This window comes from Somniosus microcephalus, chromosome 1 (genome assembly GCF_052327205.1).
Source record: "Somniosus microcephalus isolate GS21.2 chromosome 1, FLI_Smic_1.0, whole genome shotgun sequence".
In the NCBI taxonomy this organism is placed as follows: Eukaryota; Metazoa; Chordata; class Chondrichthyes; order Squaliformes; family Somniosidae; genus Somniosus; species Somniosus microcephalus.
The window spans coordinates 101,084,019-101,110,903 of record NC_140987.1 but is presented as its reverse complement, the minus strand read 5'-3'; the positions used below and the strand labels follow the sequence as shown (position 1 = coordinate 101,110,903).

General features: G+C 46.2%; 1 protein-coding gene across 3 annotated transcripts in view; it reads right to left on the bottom strand.

Moving 5' to 3' along the window:
* Positions 1-26,885, bottom strand: part of LOC147124260 (coiled-coil domain-containing protein 192-like) — a 163,177-nt gene that overhangs the window by 27,518 nt on the left and 108,774 nt on the right. For 2 of the 3 annotated variants that reach the window (XM_085984408.1, XM_085984402.1), the window contains exons 4-6: positions 26,126-26,257; positions 7,773-7,829; positions 1,247-1,379 (exon numbers count right to left, since the gene is read on the bottom strand). In XM_085984408.1, the coding sequence (XP_085840534.1) occupies positions 1,247-1,379; positions 7,773-7,829; positions 26,126-26,257 (322 nt within the window). The remainder of the gene's footprint in view (positions 1-1,246; positions 1,380-7,772; positions 7,830-26,125; positions 26,258-26,885) is intronic. The other variant, XM_085984415.1, reaches the window with a different exon arrangement.

Genomic DNA, 26,885 nt, shown 5'->3' with positions numbered 1-26,885 from the left:
CTATCATTTGAATATTATTATGAAGCTGAATTTGTTTTAGAATTGAAACACATGGACCACAAACTCAGCAGCAATCTGGTGGAATGTATATCTGACAAAGTTCCATTTTATTATGCCCCACAAATTAGCCCGTCTGGTATAATGGAGGCTAAAATCAGTTCCACATTCTTTCTGTAGTCTTAGCCATAAAGAGATATATATTCTTCTATTTGCTAATGTTAGTGAAAAAGTCAGTGTGAGTATCAAGCAGGGGAAACCCACTTTATACTCACACTGCTTTCTTTGCTAATACTAACAGAGGAAAGTAAACCTCAAGATTTCAAAACTGAAAGATCGATTAAGAATTCAGCTCTACTCAGTACAGTGCTGCCATCTTCTGGCTCCTACAAAGTTGCCACATAGGGGCCAAATATCTGCAGCCCTTTTGGCACACTCTTGCCATAAGTCCAGTAGAACAGCTGAGAATTAGGCCTGAATATAAGTTTGGTCCTGGCTTCCCTCATCAGTTTCTCCAGGGCCTTGCTTGGGGCAGAACCAACATCTTCCCTAAACAAGATCACCCTTGGCCGGTGCAGTGAACACCCAGGTAGGGATTTTCTTTGACCCTAGTCTGCAGGAACAGCAACAGGGGCAGTTTTCACTCCATGACTAACCAGTAAGAGGCACAATTGCAGCAAGACACTCTGGGAGTGAATTTTTGTGGGGATTCACTCGCGTGTACAGCGGAAGAGCTGTGGAAACTCTGGGAAAATGGCATAAATGGTGTTTACGTTGTTTTTCTGGGGTTTCTGTGGCTCTTCCACTGAAGCTATGGCAGACGAGAGGGAGAAACCCTGTGTGCGAGTGTGTGCCTGGCTACTGAGGGAGGGGGTGAGGATTAAAGCAGATTAAAATATCTGCTACAAAGTAGGAAATTATACTCACATTTTTTTATTCAGAATATCTGGCATGGTTAGGTCTTTATGTTTTATATTTGAAATATTTCCCCATTCAATAAGCACAGAAACTATCTGAGTGTTCCCAATCTCTATGAACAGCAGGGCACCTTGTTATATGGTACTTATGTAATATTCCAGACAATAGCGTAGAACATTAATGTTACCAGTGGATGTTAAATAATACAATTACTATCAGGTTGAATTACAGGTCCACTTACTGGACAGGGAGCTCTGTTTGTATGTGTTTCATTGAACAGTAAATATACCTGCATACAACAGTGCTGCTTCAGAATTATTGTCATACTGACCCCTAGCAAATTGATTTTCTTTCTCCAAAGTCTGAATTCTCTCTTTTACTTCCATCACACCGATTGCAGCATCTTGCTTGACTTGAGCGAGCTGTATCTGTAACTTCTTCACAACTTTTTTGTGCTCCTGTTTCTTGATTAAGATTAAAATTCAGAGTCACATAATAGGGTGAATAATCTGACTCCCCAATCCACGCTTCGTACAATTAATTACTTTGAAGTAACAGTTATGTCGGCAAACATTTTGTGTTCAGTAAGATCCCACAAACAGCAATGAGATGAATGACCAATTAATCTGTTTTTGGTGGTGCTGGTTGATAGAGTGTTAGCCAAGATGCCAGGATTTTTAATGTCCAATTGAACAAGCAGACAGTGCCTGGGTAAACATTTTAGCCAAAAGATGGCATCTCCAGCAATACAGTACTCTCTCAGTACTACTTGGAAGTTCAAGTCCTAGGGATAATTTTAACCTAACCCAACTGGTAGGAATTTGATCAATCAGATCTGCCGCTCATTTTACTCGGCGCCCAATCTTACTTTCCGTTGAAGTCAATGGACAGTAAAATTGGTGTCTAAAATGGGTGGCGATTTGATCGTGTGTCAGTTTCCCACCGGGCGGATTAGATTAAACCCTACTGCAGTGGGTGTTGAATCCACACTTCTGAGTCATGACTACCACCAACTCAGCTGGAAAACTGCTAAGTGCACTTTATTCTTATTCTCCTTACAGTTTTCAACATACTTGCAAATATTGGAAAGAATGTTAAGCCACTCAAATCTACTCGAAGGCACAAAGGGAAATCATTGTTCAAAGCTTAACACCGTCATGCCAAAGAAAAAGAGAGTCACTGTGAAATAATTTCCCACTGCATAAAACACATAAATCCATTAGTGCCCCAAACCAGGTGCAATTCCAGCAGCGTGCAGCAATGGCGCACCAGAATGGAGAGGCCCGAACTAAATTGCTACTGTCCAGCTTCTCATTGCCATCCTAACTCCTGCACGGATAGGATAGCGGCAGGCGGGAGCGTCAGTTCATCGTGTTACATCAAGTCTATAGCAATTCGGCCCAACTGGTCTATGCCAGCATTTACGCTCCACACGAGCATCCTCCCACCCTTCTTCATCTAATCCTATCAGCATATCCTTCTACAGTACTCCTTTCTCCCTCATGTGCTTATCCAGCTTCCCCTTGAATGCATCTATGCCATTCGTCTCAACTACTCCTTGTGGAAGCAAGTTCCACATTGTTACCACTCTTTGAGTAAAGAACTTCCTTCTGAATTCCCTGTTGGATTTATTAGTGAATAGCTTATATTTAGGACCTCCAGTTTTGGTCTCCCCCACAAGTGGAAACATTTTCTCCACTTCTATCCTATCAAACACTTTCATTATCTCAAAGCCCTCAATCAGGTCACCCCTCAGGATTCTCTTTTCTACAGAAAAGAGCCCAGCCTGTTTAGTCTGTCTTGATAGTTATAACCTCCCAATTCTAGTATCAACCTTATGAATCTCTTTTGCACCTTCTCCAATGCCTCGATATCCTTTTTATAATACAAAGACAAGAATTGTGCCCAGTACTCCAAGTATGGTCTAACTCAGTGGTAAGTATGTTCCGTGTTTCAAAATTACAGATCATAAAGAAGCGGAAGCTATTTTAGGAATGAGAGGACACTATTTGGTCTGACAAACCTGCCTTTCCTGATTGACCTCAAAAATGATAAATGCTGAATTTTCTCCAAGATTTCAGAAATATTCCTGTCTATGTGAACCACTTATGTGACAGCTACTGGCACCTGTGTAAGGCACTACAGCAGGAGGCAGCTCCTTCAGAAGAGCCTAATTAAGCAACAAAAAGGGGAGAAAAAACCCATAAGAGCACAGCGGGAGTTTGCCAACATCAGATCAACCCCAAGATGTATTGCTGTCTTGCGGCACACCTCAAACTTCATAGTATCTTCAGTAATGTAAAAACAGTGGCAGACAACAGATTCTGATAATTTAATCGCAAGATTTAATAGGTATTATTAATTTTGCACCACATGATTTGAGAAGCAATTAATTTCACTGACTAATGCAAGGGAATATATTAACTTGTGTGGTAAACCACTGTTTGTATTCCACTGTGTACATGCCTGTACATGTCTCGGCTGACTCCTCCCACGAGTCCAGGTATAAAGGTGACTGCTCCACAGTCCCTCTGTATTCTGGACCGGTCGACCACTTGAGGCACACCTTCATTCTCTTGTTAATAAAAGCCTGTTAGTTACTCGCTTAATCTCAGTCTTTTGAGTTATTGATAGCGCATCAATTTTATTAACAAGATTTTTATAATGGAGAAGATCCTCACACCAGCATGCCTAGACTTAGACCATCGGGAGTTGGACGCATCCACCAAGTTTACTCACTGGCTGAGGTGCTTTGAAAAATTCCTGATCGCCTCCGCTGCAACAGTCAAATCGGACGAGGACAAACTGGATGTCCTGACCTCCAAAGTGAACCACCGAGTGTACTCGGTCATCCAGGACGCGACCTCGTACGCGGATGCTAGCAAGCTCCTCAAGGACCAGTACACGCGCCCAGTGAATGAAGTGTATGCCAGGCACCTTCTGGGGAGTCGTAAACAACAACCTGGGGAATCGACCGAGGAATACCTTCAGGCACTGTCTGTGCTTGGCCGGGCCTGTGGTTGTAAGGATGTAAAGGCTGCCGTGTACACAGAGGAACTTATCTGGGATGCTTTTGTAGCGGGCCACAGGTCCAACTACACCCGACAGCGATTGTTGGAGCAGAGTGACCTCGACCTCAACAAGGCCTCTGAACTCGCACTATCATTGGACGCAGCCTACCGGGGCATGGATGCCTACTCCTCTGCACCGTGGACGCCGCGGGGAACGACAGCCTGGGACACGGTAGGACCATCTCACAGCGCCGTGCCACCCCAGCCACATCCCAGCAACGGCCCAACTACCGCAGCAGTGTCCCAAGGCCAGACAGCAGTGCCCCAAGGCCAGAAATGCTACTTCTGTGGCCAGGCCAAACACCCCAGAGCGCGCTGCCCGGCGAAAAATGCGATCTGCTCGGGCTGCGGGAAGAAGGGACACTACGCCAGCATCTGCAGGGCCAAAGCCACCCCGAACCCCAGCAGCGCCGCGTGTGGGCCGTGCGGGCCGCCACCTTGGGCCTCCCCAGCCATGTGCGAACCACCAGAACAGCAGCCATTCTGGACGCCTCCAGCCACATGGGGATCATGGACGCCGCCATCTTGGACGACAGCCGGGACGCAGCAGGCCCCCAACACCGCCTCATCTGATACCCGCAGCGACACACCGACCCCTACGCTGGCCTCCGTTACGCTGGACCAAGCAAGACCGCACCAGCTGGCCCGGTCCACAATGGACATTAAGGTAAATGGTCACGAAACAATCTGCCTTTTTGACTTTGGGAGCACGGAGAGCTTCATCCACCCCGACACGGTGCGGCGTTGCTCTCTCCCAATCCTGCCTGCACACCAGCGGGTTTCTATGGCCTCCGAGTCCCAGTCGGCGGACATTGGTGGCTACTGCGTGGTGACACTCGTAGTAGACGGGACAGTGTACGATAATTTTAAACTTCTGGTCCTGCCCCACCTCTGCGCTGCCGTTCTACTGGGGTTAGATTTTCAGTGCCACCTTAAAAGTGTTACGATGGCGTACGGTGGACCCCTCCCCCCACTCACAGTCCGCAGCCAGCAGCTTCCAAATTGCCCGCCGCGCACCAGGTGCAACCTCCCCACACTCAGAGTCACCCCCCCCCCACTGCTAACCTCACCCCCGACTGTAAGCCCATCGCCACAAAGAGCAGGCGATACAGTGCCGGGGACAGGGTTTTCATTAAAACCGAAGTGGAGCGGCTCCTGAAGGAAGGGATTATTGAGGGCAGCACCAGCCCCTGGCGAGCCCAGGTTGTGGTCGTTAAGACCGGCGAGAAGCAGCGCCTGGTCATCGACTACAGCCAGACAATAAATCGCTACACCCTGCTGGACGCTTACCCACTCCCCCGCATAGCTGATATGGTCAACCAGATCGTGCAGTACCGCGTCTTCTCGACCATTGACCTGAAATCAGCGTACCACCAGCTCCCTATCCGCCCTGAGGACCGCCAGTATACTGCCTTTGAGGCAAACGGCCGCCTCTATCACTTCCTTAGGGTTCCATTTGGCGTCACCAACGGGATCTCCGTCTTCCAAAGGGAGATGGACCGGATGGTCGATCAAAATGCGTTGCAGGCCACTTTCCCATATCTGGACAATGTGACCATCTGTGGCCATGACTTGCAGGACCATGACGCAAACCTCGAGAAATTCCTCTGCACCGCCAAACTCCTCAACCTGACGTATAACAAGGAGAAGTGCATATTCCGCACAACCCGCCTCGCCATCCTTGGCTGTGTTGTGGAACACGGAGTCATTGGTCCCGACCCCGACCGGATGCGTCCCCTTATGGAACTCCCACTGCTCCACTGCCTCAAGGCCCTGAAGAGGTGCCTAGGGTTTTTCTCTTATTACGCCCAGTGGGTCCCCTACTATGCGGACAAGGCCTGTCCGCTGATCAAGTCCACCTCTTTTCCCGTGACGGCAGAGGCCCGCTTAGCCTTCCACCGTATCAAGGAAGACATTGCCAAAGCCACCATGCACGCAGTGGACGAATCCATCCCCTTCCAGGTGGAAAGCGACGCGTCCGACTTTGCCCTGGTCGCTACCCTCAATCAGGCGGGGAGACCCGTGGCCTTCTTTTCACGAACCCTCCAGGGCCCGGAGACCAGACACTCCGCTGTTGAGAAGGAGGCCCAGGCTATTGTGGAGGCTGTGCGTCATTGGAGGCACTACCTGGCCGGAAAACGATTTACCCTGCTCACTGACCAGCGTTCAGTTGCTTTTATGTTTAACAACAAGCAGAGGGGCAAAATCAAAAACGACAAGATCTTGAGGTGGAGAATCGAACTTTCCAACTACAATTACGAGATCTTGTACCGGCCCGGGAAGCTCAATGAACCCCCGGGTGCTCTATCGCGTGGCACCTGCGCCAGCGCGCAGATCGATAGACTGCGGGCCCTCCACAATGACCTCTGCCACCCGGGGGTCACCAGGTTCTTCCACTTCATCAAGGCCCGCAACCTGCCTTACTCCATTGAGGAGGTCAGGACCATGACCAGGAACTGCCAAGTCTGCGCTGAGTGCAAACCGCACTTTTATAGACCAAACAGGGCTCACCTGATAAAAGCCACTCGCCCCTTCGCGCGCCTGAGCGTTGATTTTAAAGGGCCTCTCCCCTCCTCCGACCGCAATGTGTACTTCCTCAACATTATTGATGAGTACTCCCATTTCCCGTTCGCCATCCCCTGCCCGGACATGACCAGTGCCACGGTCATTAAATGTCTGAACGACCTCTTCACCCTGTTCGGTTTCCCCAACTATATCCACAGCGACCGGGGCTCATCGTTTATGAGCGACGAACTCTGTCAGTACCTGCTCGCTAGGGGTATTGCAACAAGCAGGACCACCAGTTACAACCCCCGGGGGAACGGACAGGTGGAAAGAGAGAATGCGACAGTTTGGAAGGCCGCCCTGCTAGCCTTAAAGTCTAGGGGCCTTCCCACCTCCCGCTGGCAGGATGTGCTCCCCGATGCACTCCACTCTATTCGGTCACTGCTCTGCACTGCCACTAACGCCACCCCTCATGAGGAAATGTTTGTCTTCCCAAGGAAGTCCACATCGGGGACATCGCTACCGCCATGGCTGACGTCCCCAGGGCCGGTCCTACTGAGAAGACACGTGGGGACCCATAAAACCGACCCCCTGGTCGAGAGGGTCGACCTCCTCCTCCGGGTATGCTTACATTGCGTACCCGGATGGGCGGGAGGACACAGTCTCCATACGAGACCTCGCACCCTCGGGGGCCGCAGTAACCCACTAGCCACTACCACCCCCCCCCACGATCCGATATCCAGCCCCAGCAGACGGCAGGCCTGGGCCCCGCAACCCGCTCGACACCTACGAGGACTACACACCAGTGCCCCAGCCTACGCGGGACTCGACGCCGGAAGCTCCACTACCCCTGCCGTCGCCACGTCGATCACAGCGGCAGACAAGACCTCCGGAGAGACTCCAATACACTAACTTTTAATACACTTCACCCCGCCGGACTTAATTTTAAACAAGGGGTGAATGTGGTAAACCACTGTTTGTATTCCACTGTGTACATGCCTGTACATGTCTCGGCTGACTCCTCCCACGAGTCCAGGTATAAAGGTGACTGCTCCACAGTCCCTCTGTATTCTGGACCGGTCGACCACTCGAGGCACACCTTCATTCTCTTGTTAATAAAAGCCTGTTAGTTGCTCGCTTAATCTCAGTCTTTTGAGTTATTGATAGCGCATCAACTTGTAGATATTAAAAACCATGTATTTGGTTTGTAAGCCTGCAGATTCAAGGTCAATATATTGGTAAAGTAGTTAGATAGAATGATAGTAAAATTAATATACTTACTAATTGTATCAATTGTCCTTGAACAAAATTATTTTCAGCTTCTAACCTCTGGATGTACTACAACAGAGAAAAGAAAAGCAGGTTTATAAAACATAGCCCACCTCAGAGAAAGACACCCTGGAAATTATACTGTGAAATATTATCTTAGGAATGCTTGTTTGTATCAAATTACTCTGTCCAGTACTTTAATGGAGACCGTAACCCATTTACTTTAAACAGCAGCCGAAGGAATTTGATGTGAATGTGTTACTTGTTTACTAACATCACACAGCATAATTTCCAGGCTTACATGTTTAGTGGAAGTCCTGGTCATTTCTTCACTTTAAATACTGTAATAGAGTTATTACATATTTTATACTTTTTAACCATGGATGATAACTTTACCTTTTTAATACATATATCAGATTATTTTTGTGCATGAATTTCCAGAAGTTGAAATAATGTAAACTTTACAGTCTCAGCAGTTCGAGGCTGCGGTTGCCATAGTTTCTTTTCCCGTATACTCTTCCTCCTCCCTGCAGTCTCCCAATGTTGTAATCAAGACCTGTCACACTGTTTTTCATTCTCTCCCAGGACCTCAAAATTAGGGAACTTCTTATACCATTCCTGCTGCAACCTCCAGGCTTTACAAACTCAAGCTTGGTGTCATCTAATCACCACTTCTTGATTAATAAGGGTAATTGTTGTGAGGACCCACACTGCCAGCAGGGCCTCACCTACAGCCATTGCTCCAGAAACTTCTGGGCAGTGCACCTGAGATTTTCGGATAACCGCTGGCTGTATGCAAGGCCCCATTGGCAGTGCAGAGCCTCATAAAATGTACCCTATACAGGTAGACTGTCCTTTATCCGAAAACCTCGGGACCAGCCGTGTTTCGGTTTTCGGAAAATTTCGGATTTCAGAAGGTATTTTATAAGACTGGGAAATTTGTCGGGGGTGGGGGTCGGCGGGGGGTCGGGGTGGGGGTCGGCGGGGGTGGGGGTCGGCGGGGGGTCGGCGGTGGGGGTCAGCAGGGGTCAGGGGGGTTGGCGGGGGTCGGCGTCGGCAGGGGGGTCGGCGGGGGGTCAGCGGGGGGTCGGGGGCGGGGGTCGGCGTCGTGCGCACGACTTACGCTGAACGAAAAAACTTTCGGTTTTTAGAGGTTTTCGGTTTTCGGAAGTTCGGATAAAGGATAGTCTACCTGTATTGCCTTCTTTCTTACTCCATTCCACCTTGGTGCTGTCCTGCATGATGCATCCTGGTCTTTCACCTTGGTTTCTTGATTTAATAAAATGCAAAAAATGTCCACGTTAAATCTTTGGTGCATAGATGAAATTAGAAAAATGAAATAATACAAAGAATGAAGTACTGGAGGAAGTCTTTGGCCTAGAAATTCACTTTGGGCCCGCCAGCTGGCGTGCGCCCAAAAGTTAGCGCTGAGCGTGGAGCCAGTTGCGACCGTCAGATATTCAGTTTTTGCGCCCCAAGTCGGAACCGGGCGCAATTCCAGGGTGTGCCCGCCCCCGCTTGGGGCGCTGAAACTGAATTTCAGCGCTCTAGGCGCCGCTGCGCCACCCGCTGCGGAGCGGCAGGCTGCGGTACTGCAGGCCTCCTCCTTCTCTTAAGGGGGAGGTGCCTGCAACGGGGAGATCGCCGCTGGATAGTGCCGGCAAATGAGCCCGGCACCACGGAGAAGTGCCAGGTTCGCGGAAAGCAGCCGGCAATGCCGCGGGGGGGGGGTGGTGGAGGAGGCCGGGGAAGGAGGTGCGGGCAGGCGGCTGCCGAAAAAGCGGCCGGCCACACCTCCACCTTAAAGCGCCCCACTAAGGCTACAGTACGGCCCCGTTTTCTGGTCGCTGTTTGCGGCCGCTGTGGAAGAGGCGGCCGCAACTCAATATGGGGGTCGGGCCGGTAGCGGGGCGGTAGCGGGGCACTGCGCACACCGATGACGTCATCGGTGCCGGCGCAGCGCTAACGGCTACCGCCGCCATTACCGCTGCGCTGAATATCAGCGCAAACTCCTCTATTGGCGCAGAAGCCCTCTTTGGGCGGTAACTGGCCGCAAAGCTGGCAGCGCCTTACTGAATTTCTAGGCCTTTGTATTTAATAGAAGTTGATTGGATCTTTGCTATTCCCTTTAAAGTCTGAATATTTGGATTCTAAGCGCCTTGGGATAAATTAAATGCCTTCAAAGCCACCCTTACGCAAAAGGTAGCCAAGCATGTGTCTAGAGTTAAAAGAAGGTTATGCGGTAAAACAAAGACAAATTGGCTAATGGATCATGTTCAAAGACAAATTAGGCTTAAGCAGAAATATTTTTACAGGCTTAAAGAAAATAGCTCTTAGGAGAACAGAGATAGGTATCTGTTTCAACAAAGGACAACAAAAGCTGCTATGAGAGCAACTACAAGGACATTGGAGAAAAATATAGTGGATAGCTGTGGCAATAATAGGAAGGACTTTTTTAGACATGTTAGGAGCCAGAGAAATCCATTAAGGACTGTATAGGGCCACTGGAGGTCTCCTCAAGGCAGACTTGGGTGGATTCCTAGGTTTGGGCAGGGGTTTTAAATGGCTATTTTACATCAGTCTTCACTACAGAAGATGATACTAAGTTGCCAAGAATACATTGTAGGATTGATGCTGAAATTGAAACTGTCTGGGTAGATGCAGATATAGTCCTGGCTAGAATAAAGGAACTCAAAACAGATCAGGCTGCTGGTCCCGACAACATTCAACCAAGTGTGCCTAAAGCATGGGGTCCTCTTCTTCATTTATATAACAGGTCGCTGGGGTCTGGGTTTGTTCCCATGGACTGGAGAGAGCTTAAGTAAGAATTGGGAAATGAAAGGCCTATTTACTTAACTTCAATTAAAGGCAAGCTACACGAAGGGGTCATTAGAGATACAGGGCATGATTTTAGCTCCCCTGCCTGGCCGAAACCATTAAAATGGAGGAGGGCTTACCTGCCCCTATCTGGTCAACTGCAATTTTAAATTGTCCTCTTTAAATATACAGATCTGGCTTTGATGACATCATCGGGGTTGAGTTATTTAACCTGAGGCCTGAGGAGGGGTGGCTTCCATGCCAGGCAAAACCTGCCGGGAACACATGGCAGGGCCAGAAGAAGCCCAGCAAGGTAAGTTATAAAAATTTATTATAGGTTTTCTTGTGGGCCAGGAGGAGCATGGGTGCAAGGAAACCTTTGGTTGCCTGTTTCTCAGGCTTCTCCCCTTCTCTCGACTGGGATTCCCCACCTGAGCACTTATCTTGTGCCGGGGACCTCCAGGGCAGTCTCCAGCTTCCTATCGACTTCCCAGCCATTTTGGTCGGTAAGTTGGCAAGTGGCATATTAACGAGGCCTTAAGGTCCACGAGCCTGCCTGCTGCCGCTCCCGGATGGGAACACCGTTCACTTTGCCACATTCATATAAACATAGAATCATAGAAGATAGGAGCAGGAGTAGGCCATTCGGCCCCTCGAGCCTGCTCCACCATTCAATGAGATCATGGCTGATCATCCAAATTCAGTACCCTGTCCCTGCCTTCTCCCCATATCCCTTGATCCCTTTAGCCTTAAGAAATATATCCAACTCTTTCTTGAATATATTTAATGAATTGGCCTCCACCGCCCTCTGTGGCAGAGCATTCCACAGGTTCACCACTCTCTGGGTGAAGAAATTCCTCCTCATTTCAGTCCTAAATGGCTTACCCCTTATCCTTAAACTATGACCCCTGGTTCTGGACTCCCCGGCCAACAGAAACATCCTTCCTGCATCTAGTCTGTCCAGGCCTGACAGAATTTTATAGGTTTCGATGAGATCCCCTCTCAATCTTCTAAACTCCAGTGAGTATAAGCCCAATCGACACAATCTCTCCTCATACGTCATTCCTGCCATCCCAGGTATCAGCCTGGTGAATCTTCGCTGCACTCCTTCCATGGCCAGGAGTTAAAATCGAGCCCACGCTATATGACAACCCTGACAGAGAAAGGGTTATTAGAAAATCACAACATGGCTTCTGGAAAAGAAGGTCCTATCCCACCAATATGGGGAAATTGTAGTCAACAAGTCACAAGGTTGGTAGATGTAGGTAGCCTGGTTGATATTGTGTGTCTTGATTTTCAAAAAGCCTTTGACACAATGTCACAGTACAGGCTATTAAATGAAGTTGAATCCTGTGGGATTAGTGGGCAGATTCCCGAGGTGGGAAAATCGGTGTTGAAAGCGGGGGGAGGGAGCGGGATTGGTATCCAGCAGTGGCCTGCGTTCTTTGTGTAGTGTATGTACCTTTAAGGGGAGAACTACTTTTTACAGTTCCTGTATACTGTAGTACTGGCAGTGACCACACCGGTATATAAACCCTGAGTAGGGATCTGTACTTTAGTTTTTGAGTAACCTGCATCCAGTAAACACCTGTTAATTGTTCCTCTGCAGTCTCTGTCGATTTATTGAAGAATACCATACATTAACATTCACGGATTCAACAGTGGCGACGAGTTGATTCAAACCTACCTGCAATTCTGTAAAAGAAGGCTGATTCCACCAGTGCGGGCGTCGACCATCCGGAGAGGACTTGAACATTGCAGAGGAGGCTGTGGAGAGCTGGGCTTGGTTCCCCAGTTGAGACGATCCAGTACAGCGGGCTGGCAGCAGGTACGGCGCAGACCCTTCCCAGACGGCAGCGGCTGGAGCCGATCGACGGCACACAAAAAGGCCGAGCAGCATCGACGGGGTAAGAGAGAGGGTGAAGCACACAGGGCACAGCCGGGGTTGAAGACCGAGCGGCGTCAACAAGAGAAGGGAAAACGCGCAGAGCGCGGCTGGGGTTTCAAGGGCTGAGCAGCGTCCGCGGGGGAGGAAAGAAGCGCGGGAGACGCCATTTTGAGCCGGCGGAGAAGAAGGGAGAGCGTGGGAGATGCCATTTTTAGCCAGTCTAACCACACCCAAGGATGCAAAAGAGTGGCAGTGTCACAGCGTTCGACAACGAAGTCGAAGATTGGGCAACATATATAGAACGTGTAGAAGTGTACGGCAAGGCGAATGAAGTGCCAGATGCCAGGAAAGCACTGGTATTGTTGAATTCCATGGGTGCAAAAACGTACGGCTTACTGCGAAACCTAATAACCCCAGAGAAGCCAGTGGAAAAGGATTTTGAAAGCATAGTGGCAATCCTACAGGACCACTTAAACCGCACACCGCTGCTGATAGCCGAAAGATTTAAGTTTCACAAAAGGAACCAGCATAAAGACAAAAGTAATGCTGAGTATTTAACGGAACTGTGCAAACTATCGAAACACTGCCAGTTTGGAACGGGACTAGCAGATACTTTAAGGGACAAGTTTGTGTGTGGGCTTCAAAGTGAAGGAACCCAGAAATGGCTTCTATCAGAAAAGGATCTTACGCTGGACAAGGCTTTCAGCATGGCAGTATCACACGAAGCAGCCGCACGGGGCGCTGCAGAGATACAACGGAGATCGCAAGAATATGGCACAAATGAAATGTTATATGGAGCAGTGAAGTGTTATCGCTGTGACAAAACAACACACGACCACAAGGACTGTTGGTTCAAGGACCAAGTGTGCAGACAGTGTGGAAAAGTAGGACACAGAGCAAGAGTCTGCAGGTCGGGAAAGAAAACCAGCAGCAAGAAATCTCCACAGGTGAAGTACAAAAAGGTACATAAGGTGACGGAGAGTAGTTCAGACGAACAGAAAAGTGATACAGACTCCGGAAGCAAGGAGCTGGGTTGTCTGAAACTACATCATGTAATCAAAATGGAGGATCACCAAACTATCTGGGTCACGCTCAAGATAGACGGAGTCCAAGTGAAAATGGAATTGGACACAGGATCAGCCCTAACAGTCATAAACCAAAGGGACTACAAGCGGCTATTCTCACATATACCCTTGAGAGATACAGAGATTGTCTTGAAGACGTACACGGGGCAAAAAGTCTACCCCAAAGGAAAAATAAGGGTGAACGTGATATACAACGGCAAGGAAACACCAAAAATGGACATATATGTATTGCCAGATGGAGGACCGCCACTACTAGGGTGTGAATGGATCCGAAAGATACAGCTAGATTGGCATTCCATACAAGCACTGACTGTAGATGCCAAAAAGGATGACGACGTCACACCGGGACGACTGTCAAAAATGCTAACTGTCGCACAAGAAGTGTTCCAGGAGGGACTCGGAACACTAAAAGGCATAACAGCAATGATCAAAATAGAGGAAAATGAAAGCCCAAAGTTTTTTAAGGCCAGACCGGTACCTTATGCGATCCGCCCAGTTGTCGAAGCAGAGCTGGAAGGTTTGGAACATTCAGGAGTGCTATCCTAAGTGGACTGGAGCGAGTGGGCTACACGCATCGTTCCTGTAATGAAGAGGTCGTTGAGTAATACGCCTGGGGAACCAAAGAAGGTTCGCATCTGCGGGGACTTTAAGGTGACAGTGAACCCAGTCCTTCACACTGTACAATATCCGCTTCCGCGGATTGAAGATATTTTCGCCTCGCTATCTGGAGGGAAACGCTTCACTAAGATTGATCTGGCCCAGGCGTACATGCAAATGGAGGTAGAAGAAGCCTCGAAACAGTACTTCACGATCAACACTCATAAAGGTCTCTACCAATACAACCGGCTGGTGTTCGGGGTAGCATCAGCTCGGGCTATTTGGCAAAGGGCAATGGATCAAGTCCTGCAAGGGATTCCAGGGACCCAGTGTTATTTGGACGACATCCTGGTCACGGGCGAAAATGACAGTGATCACCTAGCCAACCTGGAACAGGTGCTCACTAGATTGAAGGATTATGGGCTCCGAGCTAATCGCCACAAATGTGAGTTTTTCCAGAAGCAGATCTCGTATTGTGGCCATGTTATTGATGAAGAGGGGTTACATAAGTCCCCTGAAAAGATTGAGGCAGTAGTCAAGGCTCCAGCACCGGAAAATGTGTCACAACTGAGGTTGTTCCTTGGGTTGGTGAACTACTACCATAAGTTCTTGCCGAATTTGTCTACAGTTCTACACCCACTGAACACCCTACTGCAAGCGGGGGTACCATGGAAGTGGAATGACGAATGTAAACGAGCTTTCCAGAAGTGCAAAGCATTGATCACATCAAAAGAGGTGTTGGCTCATTTCGCGTGTGATGCATCACCCTATGGCATTGGAGCAGTGCTGTTGCACAAATTCCCGGACAGCTCGGAGAGGCCAGTAGCCTTTGGGTCTCGGTCACTAACCTCAGCCGAGCGTAACTACGCCCAGATTGACAGGGAGGCCCTCAGCCTAGTGTGGGGAGTGAAAAAGTTCAACCACTATCTGCACGGGCAGAAGTTCACCTTGCTGACTGACCACCAACCACTTGTCTCCATCTTTAACCCAAAGAAGGGCATTCCGGTGATGACTGCGCAATGGCTACAAAGATGGTCCCTTTTTCTAGGGGCGCACCAATATGATATCAAGTATAAGAGTACGAAACAGCATGGAAACGCCGATGGGCTATCACGCCTGCCAGTACCTACTGCAGAGGAAGCACCAGCAGTGGATCCTGTTGAAATATTTCATTCGACTATAATTGAATGCTTGCCAGTAACTAACGCTGGTATGGAGAAGGAGACCCGAAATGACCCGACACTGTCTCGGGTATATGATTTGATGGTGAAGGGATGGCCAGCACATGGCGACTCACTGTTGCCAGCATTCTCATCCAGAAGAGAACAGCTGTCAGTATGCCAGGGGACCTTGATGTGTGGATCCCGAGTGGTAATTCCACCCAAGTTAAGGGAGAGAGTGCTCAATGAGCTTCACGAAGGCCATCTGGGAGGGGTGAAAATGAAAAGCCTTGCTAGGGCTTATGTGTGGTGGCCGGGGATCGATCAGCAAATCGAGGACCTGACAAAGAGCTGCTCAGGATGCCAGAAGGTCCAAAATGCACCACCACATGCCCCTCTACACCCATGGGAGTGGCCCTCATCTCCATGGCAACGGGTGCATATTGATTTTGCTGGTCCATTCATGGACTCAATGTTTTTAATAGCTGTGGATGCGCACTCGAAATGGCCTGAGGTGATCAAAATGTCCTCCACCACCACGGAGAAAACTATTGCAGTCCTACGGACCATTTTTGCCAGGAACGGCTTGCCAGAGCAGATTTGCTCTGATAATGGACCACAGTTTGTGTCCGAAGAGTTTCGAAGATTTATGAAAAGGAATGGGGTAAGGCATTACACCTCCGCTCCGTATCATCCAGCCACCAATGGATTGGCTGAGAGGTTTGTACAAACCTTTAAAAAAGCAGTAAGGGCCATGTGCGATGATGACATTCCACTGCAGCATAAGGTGGACAATTTCCTGTTAGCCTACAGAAATGCGACACATACAGTCACCAACCAGACCCCGGCCATGATGTTCTTTAACCGAAGGTTGAGATCTCGTCTGGATTTGCTCAAACCAAATGTACGAAGAGGTGTTGAGAATACGCAATTCCAGCACATCAATGAGAAGCCGACAAGGAGCTTCAATGTAGGGCAACCAGTCTTGGCTCGCGACTACCAAACAGAGAAATGGCAACCAGGAACGATATGCACACGGCAGGGGCCACTAATGTACACCGTGGATGTTGGGGAGAACATTGTGAGACGCCATGTCGACCAGATCCTAGAGTCACAGGAAAGAGTCCACCCCAGGTCTCGCGTACCTGGTGGTGAACCCAACATACCGGTAGCATCTACCCCAGAAACAGTAGCATCAGAAGCTGATGAACCAACCGACGACAGGGGGCCAGAATCGCCTCCGCACCAAGAGCAAGACACTCAGGAAAGGCGCTATCCAGAAAGGATCAGGAAGCCGCCCCAAAGACTGAATTTATAAATGGACTATTTACTGTTAATGTTACATGTTAAAAGTGTTAATTGTTAAATGAATGTTATGGTACTGTTAATCTAAAAGGGGAGGAATTGTAGTGTATGTACCTTTAAGGGGAGAACTACTTTTTACAGCTCCTGTATACTGTAGTACCAGCAGTGACCACACCGGTATATAAACCCTGAGTAGGTTTTTGAGTAACCTGCATCCAGTAAACACCTGCTAATTGTTCCTCCGCAGTCTCTGTCGATTTATTGAAGAATACTATACATTAACATTCACGGATTCAACACTTTGAATGTGGGGTATGGAGGAGCACTCCCGCTCCTCCTGTTTCCACATCCAGGTAAGTATATTTTAAAAACTTACATTGTTGGTTGTGGCCTAACAGGCGGCCCCTTAAATATTGGTATCTATATAGGTGTACATTTAATTTTTCCCAATACATTTTGCTGTGTCAGCCTAAATCCTGTGTTTGTTTGTGACTTAAGACTCTTTTAATTGCTAATGCTAGTCTAATTTGTAATAATCTCATGCATTTAGGAATAAACAATTGTGATTTCTCAATTAAGTTGGATTGAAATCCTCTGAGAACTGTGGAAACATAACTTTCTGGATGACAATTAATTTGGAAGCACTTAAAAGTTACAATTAAAAATACTCAGCTGTAACATGTTGAACTTAACCTTTGTACACAAGTCATATTTGATATTTGTTATGTTAACACAGAATCAATCTTTGGTCAGTAGACATGTTCTTGCTGTCATTTTCAGGAGTCAGTGTTGAAGAAAGTATTCTTATCTACCAAACAAATACAGATTCTCAGATATAAACATACTATAAATTACCTCAACTGTTTTTCTTTCATTCAAATTTTCACTGGGAAATTAAGCATATAAGCAGATATAGATTTCATCTGGAACATTTCCCAGTGTGACTGGGAAAGGAAGATTCACTGCTTAGTTTTGTTAACAAAATACTATCCTTGAATAACTAAATTGGGAGATGTAGCTAAGCAGAGAAATTATAACTTAATTGCACTGTGTCTGCCAGAATGCTGACTACAATAAAAGGTCTGTAGGATTCGCAAAAATCCATGAAATACAGTATACGGGTAGGGCCCCTGAAGTGGCCACATTGTGAGAACACAGAATGGAGTTGGCAGTTCTCATGGCCCAGTTCAAAAGGACACACACACAGTACCTTAAAGCAGTCTGAGTCATCATCGATTAGAAGAATCCAGAACCTTACTGTTTTTGATATTGTAACGTGGTTACAGCAGTAAACAAAACTATTAGCACCTGGAGGTGCGCTAATCGCTGGCAGAGCGGTAACCGATCTCAGAAACCGCTGAGCACACACAAACGGAGGGACACTAAACGGATTCCCGTTATGGCAAAGCGGTAACCGATCTCAGAAACTGCTGAGCACACACAAACGAAGGGACACTAATCGGATTCCCATTAGTTCGATTTGCGAGCAGTTAAAATTAATGTGCTTGCTTTTGTTAAAGCAACCTTAACAAAGGAAAACGGTTGATTTGGCGCCAAGATTAGGGCCAGAAAAGAGTATAACCGTTCAGGTAAATCGTCAGCAAGCCAGTCTAAGATTCAACCAGAGTAAGGAAGACTCCTCCAGAGACGGTTCGCACCGTGAAGTCCAAGTCCAGTTACCATCAGGAGTTCGAGGACCGTGCGGAACAGAAAACGGCTCGAGGACTTCGGAGGACTTCCAAAGTTTGTACAGGAGAGCGAGTCCAGGAGCCGGTCCCATAAGGAAGGTCGGAGGTCCCGGACGACATCAAGTAACAGGGTCCAGGAGCCGGTTCCATAAGGAAGATCGGAAATTCCAGACGTAACAAGAAGTACCAAGGTCCAGAAGGGTTTTGAAATTCTGGTGAGCATAAAGGCCCAACTCTACCTAACTGACATAATTGAGGTATATTCAGTAACGGGAGGGTTTGTAACGTTAAGGGTATTTGTAAGTCAGGAGTGTGATTTATCCCTCGATGTGTCCGTGCGCTTCCCTCACCCCCGCTTTTAGCTTATCGCTATTTTAGAACTGTTTATATGCTTTAAAGTTATTTTTCTCAGTGTATAATTTAGTCCTCTGTGAGAAACGTTATTTTTTCGTCTGCATTTATTCTTGCCATTTTTCTCTGTGTACATTCTCTTTCAAAAATAAAGATCATTTTGATTTAAAACTCAATCTGTCTCATCTGACCATTTGTCTTCCGAGTCACGAGTTGGGCCAACACACAAAGGTTGTCTGGCAATAAGCCCAGTGTCTAGAACCGTGAGGGGGGAGCGCTTCGAAACCGCTCACGAGTAGTGCGAAAATCAAAACCGATTTAGCACACCATAAGCTCGTTAAAACGACCCCTTACAGTGTGTTGAGTGTTGCAAAAAACTTCTCAGCTGAAGCCTTGCAGTACAGAAGCACAAGAGAGGCACTCTTAAAACAAAGCCAAGTACCTACCAGTACGATAGCAAAATACTGCAGATGCTGGAAATCCGAAATAACAACAGAAAATGCTGGGAAAACTCAGCAGGCCAGGCAACATCCGCGGAGAGAAATTAGAGTTGACGTTTCGGATCGAAACCCTTTTTCAAAACTGGAAAGGAAATAAAATAGATCGAAGTCAGGGCTGCGATAGAACAAAAGAAGCAAAAGAGACATTAAGAGGTATTCAAAACCAGACGAGATGCTCTGTGAAACTGAGTCTTGGCAGATACCTGATCAAACACGAGAAGGGAAACTGAAAGTAATGAAGATGAACAAGGTTGAAGAGCCAAATGGAGATCCCATCGAAGAGAAGAGCAGAACTTCTTCAAGGTAGGCATTCCTAGAAGAGGTGTGGCAGTGAACCAAACACTAGTACGATAGCAAAATACTGCAGATGCTAGAAATCCGAAATAACAACAGAAAATGCTGGAAAACTCAGCAGGCCAGGCAACATCCGTGGAGAGAAATTAGAGTTGACGTTTCGGGTCGAAACCCTTTTTCAAAACTGGAAAGGAAATAAAATAGATCGAAGTCAGGGCTGCGATAGAATAAAAGAAGTAAAAGAGACATTAAGAGGTATTCAAAACCAGACGAGATGCTCTGTGAAACCGAGTCTTGGCAGATACCTGATCAAACATGAGAAGGGAAACTGAAAGTAATGTGGGTGGGGTGCTTCGGTTGACGTGCGCTCCTTGCGCTGCCTGCGCTTGGCTTCCGCTTGCTCCCGGCGAAGAGACTCGAGGTGTTCGGCGCCTTCCCGGATGCTTCTCCTCCACTTTGTGCGGTCTTGGGCCAGGGATTCCCAGGTGTCGGTGGGGATGTTACACTTTTTCAAGGAGGCTTTGACGGTGTCCTTGAAGCGTTTCCTCTGTACTTACCTACCAGTACTTAGCTATAAGAGATGGAAATAGATAAAGCAATAGATTTCCCAAGCATTACTTTTCTACTGACAGCATGGACAGGTGACCAGCTTCCTAATTCTCTTGTCTCTTTAAATAGCTGCTAGAAAGTGAACATTACTGGGCTGTGCTGATTTTCCCTACAATTTTTCCTCTCCCCTGTTATGTTCATAAATAAATAGATGTTTTCATTATGAAAAGCTAGCTTGAGCGAGTCATTTATTCAGCCATGTGGGCTAGTGTACAGGCATCCAGCTTGACTACTGCCTTGTGGGTAGCCCACTACTAAACATACAGCTCCACCTAGTGTACCATTCTAGAATGACATGTTACTGATCATTACATCCCCCTGCCTTAGAGGTTAAACAAAATCAATATCAATCAATCATAACGACATAAACATCTTCACAGCAGTCAACACATTTTCAAAGCTTTACTTTATGAACTCTAAGCTTTTCATTCTTTATTATAGTTTTCTTTGTGCTCAAAGGTTAAATCTATCAGGCTTTTTACTTCACGTGTGGATCTTCTCAGCACAGGTAAGTCTGATGTGTTTTCATGAGAGCCTGTATGTGTGTTTGTGTTAGATTGTTCTGGTGGTGAGTGACAAGATTCTGTTGCGGCATTGTCATCGATTTGCTCTTGGATAGTTTCTTGTGTTTTCAGGAGGGAACGGCAGTTCTTCCTGAGAATCTGTCCTTCCTCAGTTCTAACAGTGTATGACCTTGGTCCTACTTCCTCAAGAACTGTAGCTTTCCTGTTCCATGCATCTGCATCCTCAATCCTGACAACATCATCCCTTGTCAATGGTTTCAGAGTTTTGGATGACTTGTCATAGTGTGATTTCTGTTTCAGCTTTAACAGTTGAAGTCTCTGTCTCAGTTCCTTACTCTGCTTTTCTTTTGCACAGCAGGGTAGCATGGTGCGCAACTTGCGACGCATTAGGAGCTCAGCAGGTGAAGAACCACAGTCTAAAGGGGAGGCTCGGTAGCTCAGCAGGACGAGATAAGGATCAGACTTGCTTTCTGTTGCTTTCTTCAGTAGCTGTTTGAGAACTTAAACACCTTTCTCTGCCTTACCATTCGACTTAGCATACAGAGGACTGGATGTGATGTGTTGAAAGTCATAATGTGCTGCAAACTGTTGCCACTCCTTGAAGCACGGACCATTGTCGCTAACGGCAATCCTGGGAATTCCATGTCTGGCGAAGATGGATTTCACATGCATTATGACACTGCTTGCTGTGGTGCTTGAGAGCAGCGCCATCTCAGGATAGTTAGAATAGTAGTCAATCACTATTAGATAGTCTTTACCATTCAAATGAAAGAGGTCCATACCAACCTTTTGCCATGATGCTGTTGGTAAGTCAGCTACTATCATTGGTTCCTTTGCTTGTTTGTTTTGGTGTTTCTGACATGTCTCACATATGCCTATCATGTTCTCAATGTCCTTATTTATGCCAGGCCAATAAACAGTGTCTCTTGCTCTCCTTTTGCATTTTTCAATTCCGAGGTGTCCCTCATGAATCCTTTTGAGCATGTCTTGACGTAGAGCCTGTGGAATGACTATTCTGTTCTGTTTTAGTAATAGTCCACTTGCGACACTTAACTCTGACCTGATGTGATAGTACTTTGGACAGGAACCTTTTGGCCAACCGTGATGAATGTTCTCTATTACTGTTTGTAACACTGTATCTTTTACTGTTTCTTCTGCTATTTGCTTTGATTTTGTGTCTGACATGGGCAGCGCAGCAGTGACCATACTCACATGAACATCCACGTCTTCCTCAGTAGAGCTCACATGACTCATTGTGGGTGCTCGGGATAGTGCATCTGCTAACACTATGTGTATGCCTGGTGTGTAGATCAGTTCAAAGTCATATCTTTGCAGTTTCATCATGAGTCCTTGAATCCTTGGAGACATCTCATTCAGATTTTTTTTAATGATGGCAACCAGTGGGCAGTGGTCTGTCTGAACTGTGAAGGTGGGAAGTCCATATATGTAGCCATGGAACTTTTCTAGTCCAACTACCAAGCCTAGACATTCCTTTTCAATCTGGGCGTATCAACACTCAGAGTCAGTCATAGACCTGGAGGCATAGGCAACAGGCTTCCAATCTTCACCCTCTGCTTGTAGTAAGACCGCGCCTAGGCCATCTTTTGACGCATCCGTTGGCACTTTGATTCTCTTTGTTGGGTCAAAGAAGGTGAGTACAGGTGTGGTTGTCAGCACTGTTTTAAGGTTCATCCACTCTTGTTCATGTCTTTCTGTCCATGTGAACTCATTTGTTTTATGCAGCAGGTTGCGCAGACAGGCTGTCTTGGCTGACAAGTTAGGAATGAACTTTCCAATGAAGTTTATCATCCCCATGATGCGTAGCACTCCTTTTTTGTCAGTGGGTCGGGGCATGTTGAGTATGGCGTTTACTTTTTCCATATCTGGCTCTATTCCTTTACCAGATAGATTATCTCCTAGGAAAGTGACTTCCTGGATGCCAAACTGACACTTGGCTTTGTTGAGCTTCAGCCCATTCTGTAGCACTTTAGTCAGTCTCTCATTGTGTTCTTTCAGTGTGGAGCCTCAGATGATGATGTCATCAACATAGACCCGAACTCCTTCCAGACCTTCAATTATGTGTTCCATCGCTCTATGAAAGATTTCAGATGCAGATATTATCCCGAAAGGCATTCTGAGGAAACAATACCTGCGAAATGGTGTGTTGAAGGTACAGTATTTGGTGCTCTCTTCATCCAGTTTTAGTTGCCAAAATCCTTGTGAGGCATCGAGCTTTGTGAAGTATCTGGCACCTGACATTTCACTGGTGATTTCTTCTCGCTTGGGAATCTGCTAGTGTTCACGTTTTATGTTTGCATTTAAGTCCTTTGGATCCATGCATACTCTTAGATCATTGTTCTTTTTCTTTACACATACCATGGAGTTAACCCGGTCTGTTGGCTCTTCGACTTTCCTGATGACTCCAAGTGTGGTCATTCTTTCCAGTTCTTTCTTGAGCCGGTCACGCAGGGGTGCTGGAACTCTCCGTGGAGCATGTACCACTGGCTGAGCATCCTCCTTTAGCTGGATCTTGTAAGTGAATGGTAGAACATCAAATCCTTTGAACACATCCTGGAAATTACTCACTACAGAATCCACTGAGTCATCTGGTTTGCTTATGGCACAGTTTATACGATAGACTCTCTTGACCAGTTCGAAGTCCTCACAAGCTTTGTCACCTAGTAGTGAATCAAGTCCTTCAGCCACAACAGAAAACATGAGATGATGCACTTTGTCTTTGACTGTCACTTTAAGTGTGCATACACCTAAGCTATCTATTTTCTGTCCATTATAGTTCTTCAGCAGTACTGACTTTTTCTGTATTTTGGGCTTTTCTTTCATATTTTTTAAGTCACTCATACTGATTAAGTTTGCTTTTGCCCCAGTGTCTAGTTTCAATGTAACTAATGCTCCATTTACCTGCAGTGGCATTATCCATTTGTCCTCTTTTACTGCATTAACTTAATGTTCAGCATTGTCCATTCCTGAGGGCTGCACATTTTCTGTATCCTTTTCTATATTGTCACATGACACCATTCCTACAAAAAATGTCTCACTTAAACCAGTGTCCTCAATCACATTGACTTGTTGCCCTTTCTTTGTTTTTACTTTTGAAAAGCATTGTTTGGCAAAGTGATTCTTTCCATTACATTTTGTGCACATTTTCCCAAACGCTGGGCATTGTCTTGACTGGTGCTGGTAACCACAGCGTTTACAATTAAAAGTTCCATCCTCCAATTGCTTTGCATTTCTGTTCTGCCCATGTTTCTTCTCCTCGTAGAACACAGCACCAACAGCAGCACAGTCACTCATTACATTCGCATCATTATTCATTTCACTGAAAGTCTTTGCGTGCTGTCGAGCTAGCTCACTGGCATGGCATATTTTCACAGCATCCTCCAACGTTAGTTCGGTTTCTCTCAACAAACGTTCCCTGACCTTTTTATCATGAATACCAAACACAATCTGGTCACGAATCATGGATGATTTCAGTTCAGAGAAATTACATGTCTCTGCTTTCAGTTTCAGATCGGTCACAAAGCTATCAAAAGTCTCATTTTGCTGCTGTGTCCATGAACGGAAGATGTACCTCTCATAGGTCTCGTTCTTTTTGGGAGAACAATGTGTATCAAACTTCTTTAGCACATCGTCCATTTTTTTTGTGTCCTCCTCTTGATCAAATACAAACGTATTAAATACCTCTATCGCCTGCGGGCCTGCAACCATGAGCAGCAACGCTATTTTCCTTGCGTCTGGCATCGTACCGAACCCGATGGCAGCAATATAGAGTACGAATTGTTGTTTGAAAGTCCGCCAATTGCAGTCGACATTCCCCATGAGTTTCAAACCTTCTGGTGGCTTCAAATTCTCTATGTCGCGTTTCACAATATTCAGCAGATATTACCACTCCTGGTACCATGTTATGTTCATAAATAAATAGATGTTTTCATTATGAACAGCTAGCTTGAGCTAGTCATTTATTCAGCCATGTGGACTAGTGTACATGCATCCATCTTGACTACTGCCTTGTGGGTAGCCCACTACTAAACATACAGCTCCACCTAGTGTACCATTCTAGAATGACATGTTACTGGTCATTACATCCCCGTGTTGGAAGTTCCTCACTTCCACAGTCCTAGGTGGCCTACAACAATTTCATCATGCAAAGAATTGGAGATATAAAACCCATGCCCAATGTTATTAACATAAAATAGCTCAATAAGCTCTGTAATACCAGAAGACTTCCCCTGTGTGCCATGTGTAATGAAATCATAAACAGTTTTACAATTTTTACAGTGTGCAAAAGAATTCTTCATCCAATAATGTTATTGTATGATCAATACCTATTCGTATTCAACCATTCACAAGTATGCATTGAATAAACATTTTTTGGCTTTTGCAGTGCAGTTTATATTTTGAATTGGAAATAAAAGATGCATACTTTTTAATATTCACAAACGATGAAGATGAGAGATGAAGAAATACTTGTAAGGCACTTTGTGGTGCACTGTTCTAGTATGCCAATGTAGTGCATCATGGAATGGTAGGATGTGGTTTTGCCCACTGTGATTCTCCACATTGCAAGTGCACATTCTCTGTTGGGCTGGCAGATGGATGTTTCAAATGCCAGTCCACAGAGAGCGAACTAAGTTGACCTGGGGCATTTTCATCTACTGCCTAGTGCACCAGCAGCACTGCCCCCATTTTTTCGGACGGCAGCTGTTGATGATTCTACTATTCCCATTTACACCTCTTCTAGACCCACCTTTTATTTCTTTACTTGTCCCATGAACATCTCCTTTGGCTTGCACCATCATCACTTTTGTCTTTTAATCTCTCCTGCCTGCCACCCTATCACAGATAATCCCTTTTTTTGTCCTTTCCTCCCCTCCCCTCTTTCCCTGTCTCTGCATATGTTTAAATCCTGTTATATATCTAACATTTTTCAGTTGTGATGAAAGGTCACCGACCTGAAACGTTAACACTGTTTCTCTTTCCACAGATGCTGCCTGACCTGCTGATATTCCCAGCATTTTCAGTTTTTATACCAGTAGCACTGGTAGATTTGTGTCCCCTAGACGCCCACTGCTAAAGAATGAAAAACATTTTATTTCTAGGCTTTTGAGTTTGCACAAAATAAAATTACTAAAATTCAGCACCAACATAAGAACATAAGAACATAAGAAATAGGAGCAGGAGTAGGCCATTCGGCCCCTCAAGCCTGCCCCGCCATTCAATAAAATCATGGCTGATCTGATCTTGGCCTCAACACCACTTTCCCACCCGCTCCCCATAACCCTTGACTCCCTGTAGCTCAAATATATGTCTATCTCCACCATGAATATATTCAATGACTCCGGCTCCACAAAAGCCTTTTCAGAGTGGGCACCTCTCGGTTTTCTGCGTCATAGGATAATTTAGCCTCAGTTTACCTGTATTTGGCAGGATTGCTCAGTATTCTATTTGTCAAACTATCTACCTGACCTTTATTAAAAAATGCATTTTTAAAAAATAAGTCAAATTTGCAAAGAGGAATGCTTAATATACCTTGTCTTTGGCACTAATTGTTTCCTCATATAATCCTGCAGATTTTATCTTGTTTCTCATGATCTCCAGCTGCTCTTCCAACCACATGACCCGGTCACTGAGCTCTATTTTGCACCCTTCCACCTCAGCTAGCTGTAATACAAATAAAAATGCAAAACAAAACCAGTTCGTATAATGTTTCCCCATAGGAAGAACAGCTTTGGTTTCTCAGAATGACCAACATTCATTTTTATAAGCAAAGATTGCATCTGTACACAGTAAGTTTGTAATGGTCTATCTTCAGCAGGCTACAGTTTGTACTATGGTTATTTCCTGCATATCAATTTAAAACTAAAGTTATGTTCTAATCCAGTATTGCCACTCCATCTGGAGTCATAATATACCAAATACAGAGGTTACTTTGGTGAGATGATGATACTTGATGAAAACTTACCGTAAAATATGGTCTACAAGTCAACATTGAAGGCGAATTTTAATGCCCTGTACCATATATGACTTAATGGCCCAGACATTCTACCCTACGTAAACTTGAGCTCATCCAAAACTTGGCTGCCCGTATCCTAACTCGCACCTGTAGTGTATGTACCTTTAAGAGAGAACTACTTTTACAGCTCCTGTATACTGTAGTACCGGCAGTGACCACACCTGTATATAAGCCTTGAGCATGCCTCTGTACCCCAGTCTTGAGACTACCCTACTCCAGTAAATACCTGTTGATTGTTAAGTTACAGCATCCGTGCGGTTATTGAAAAACATCATA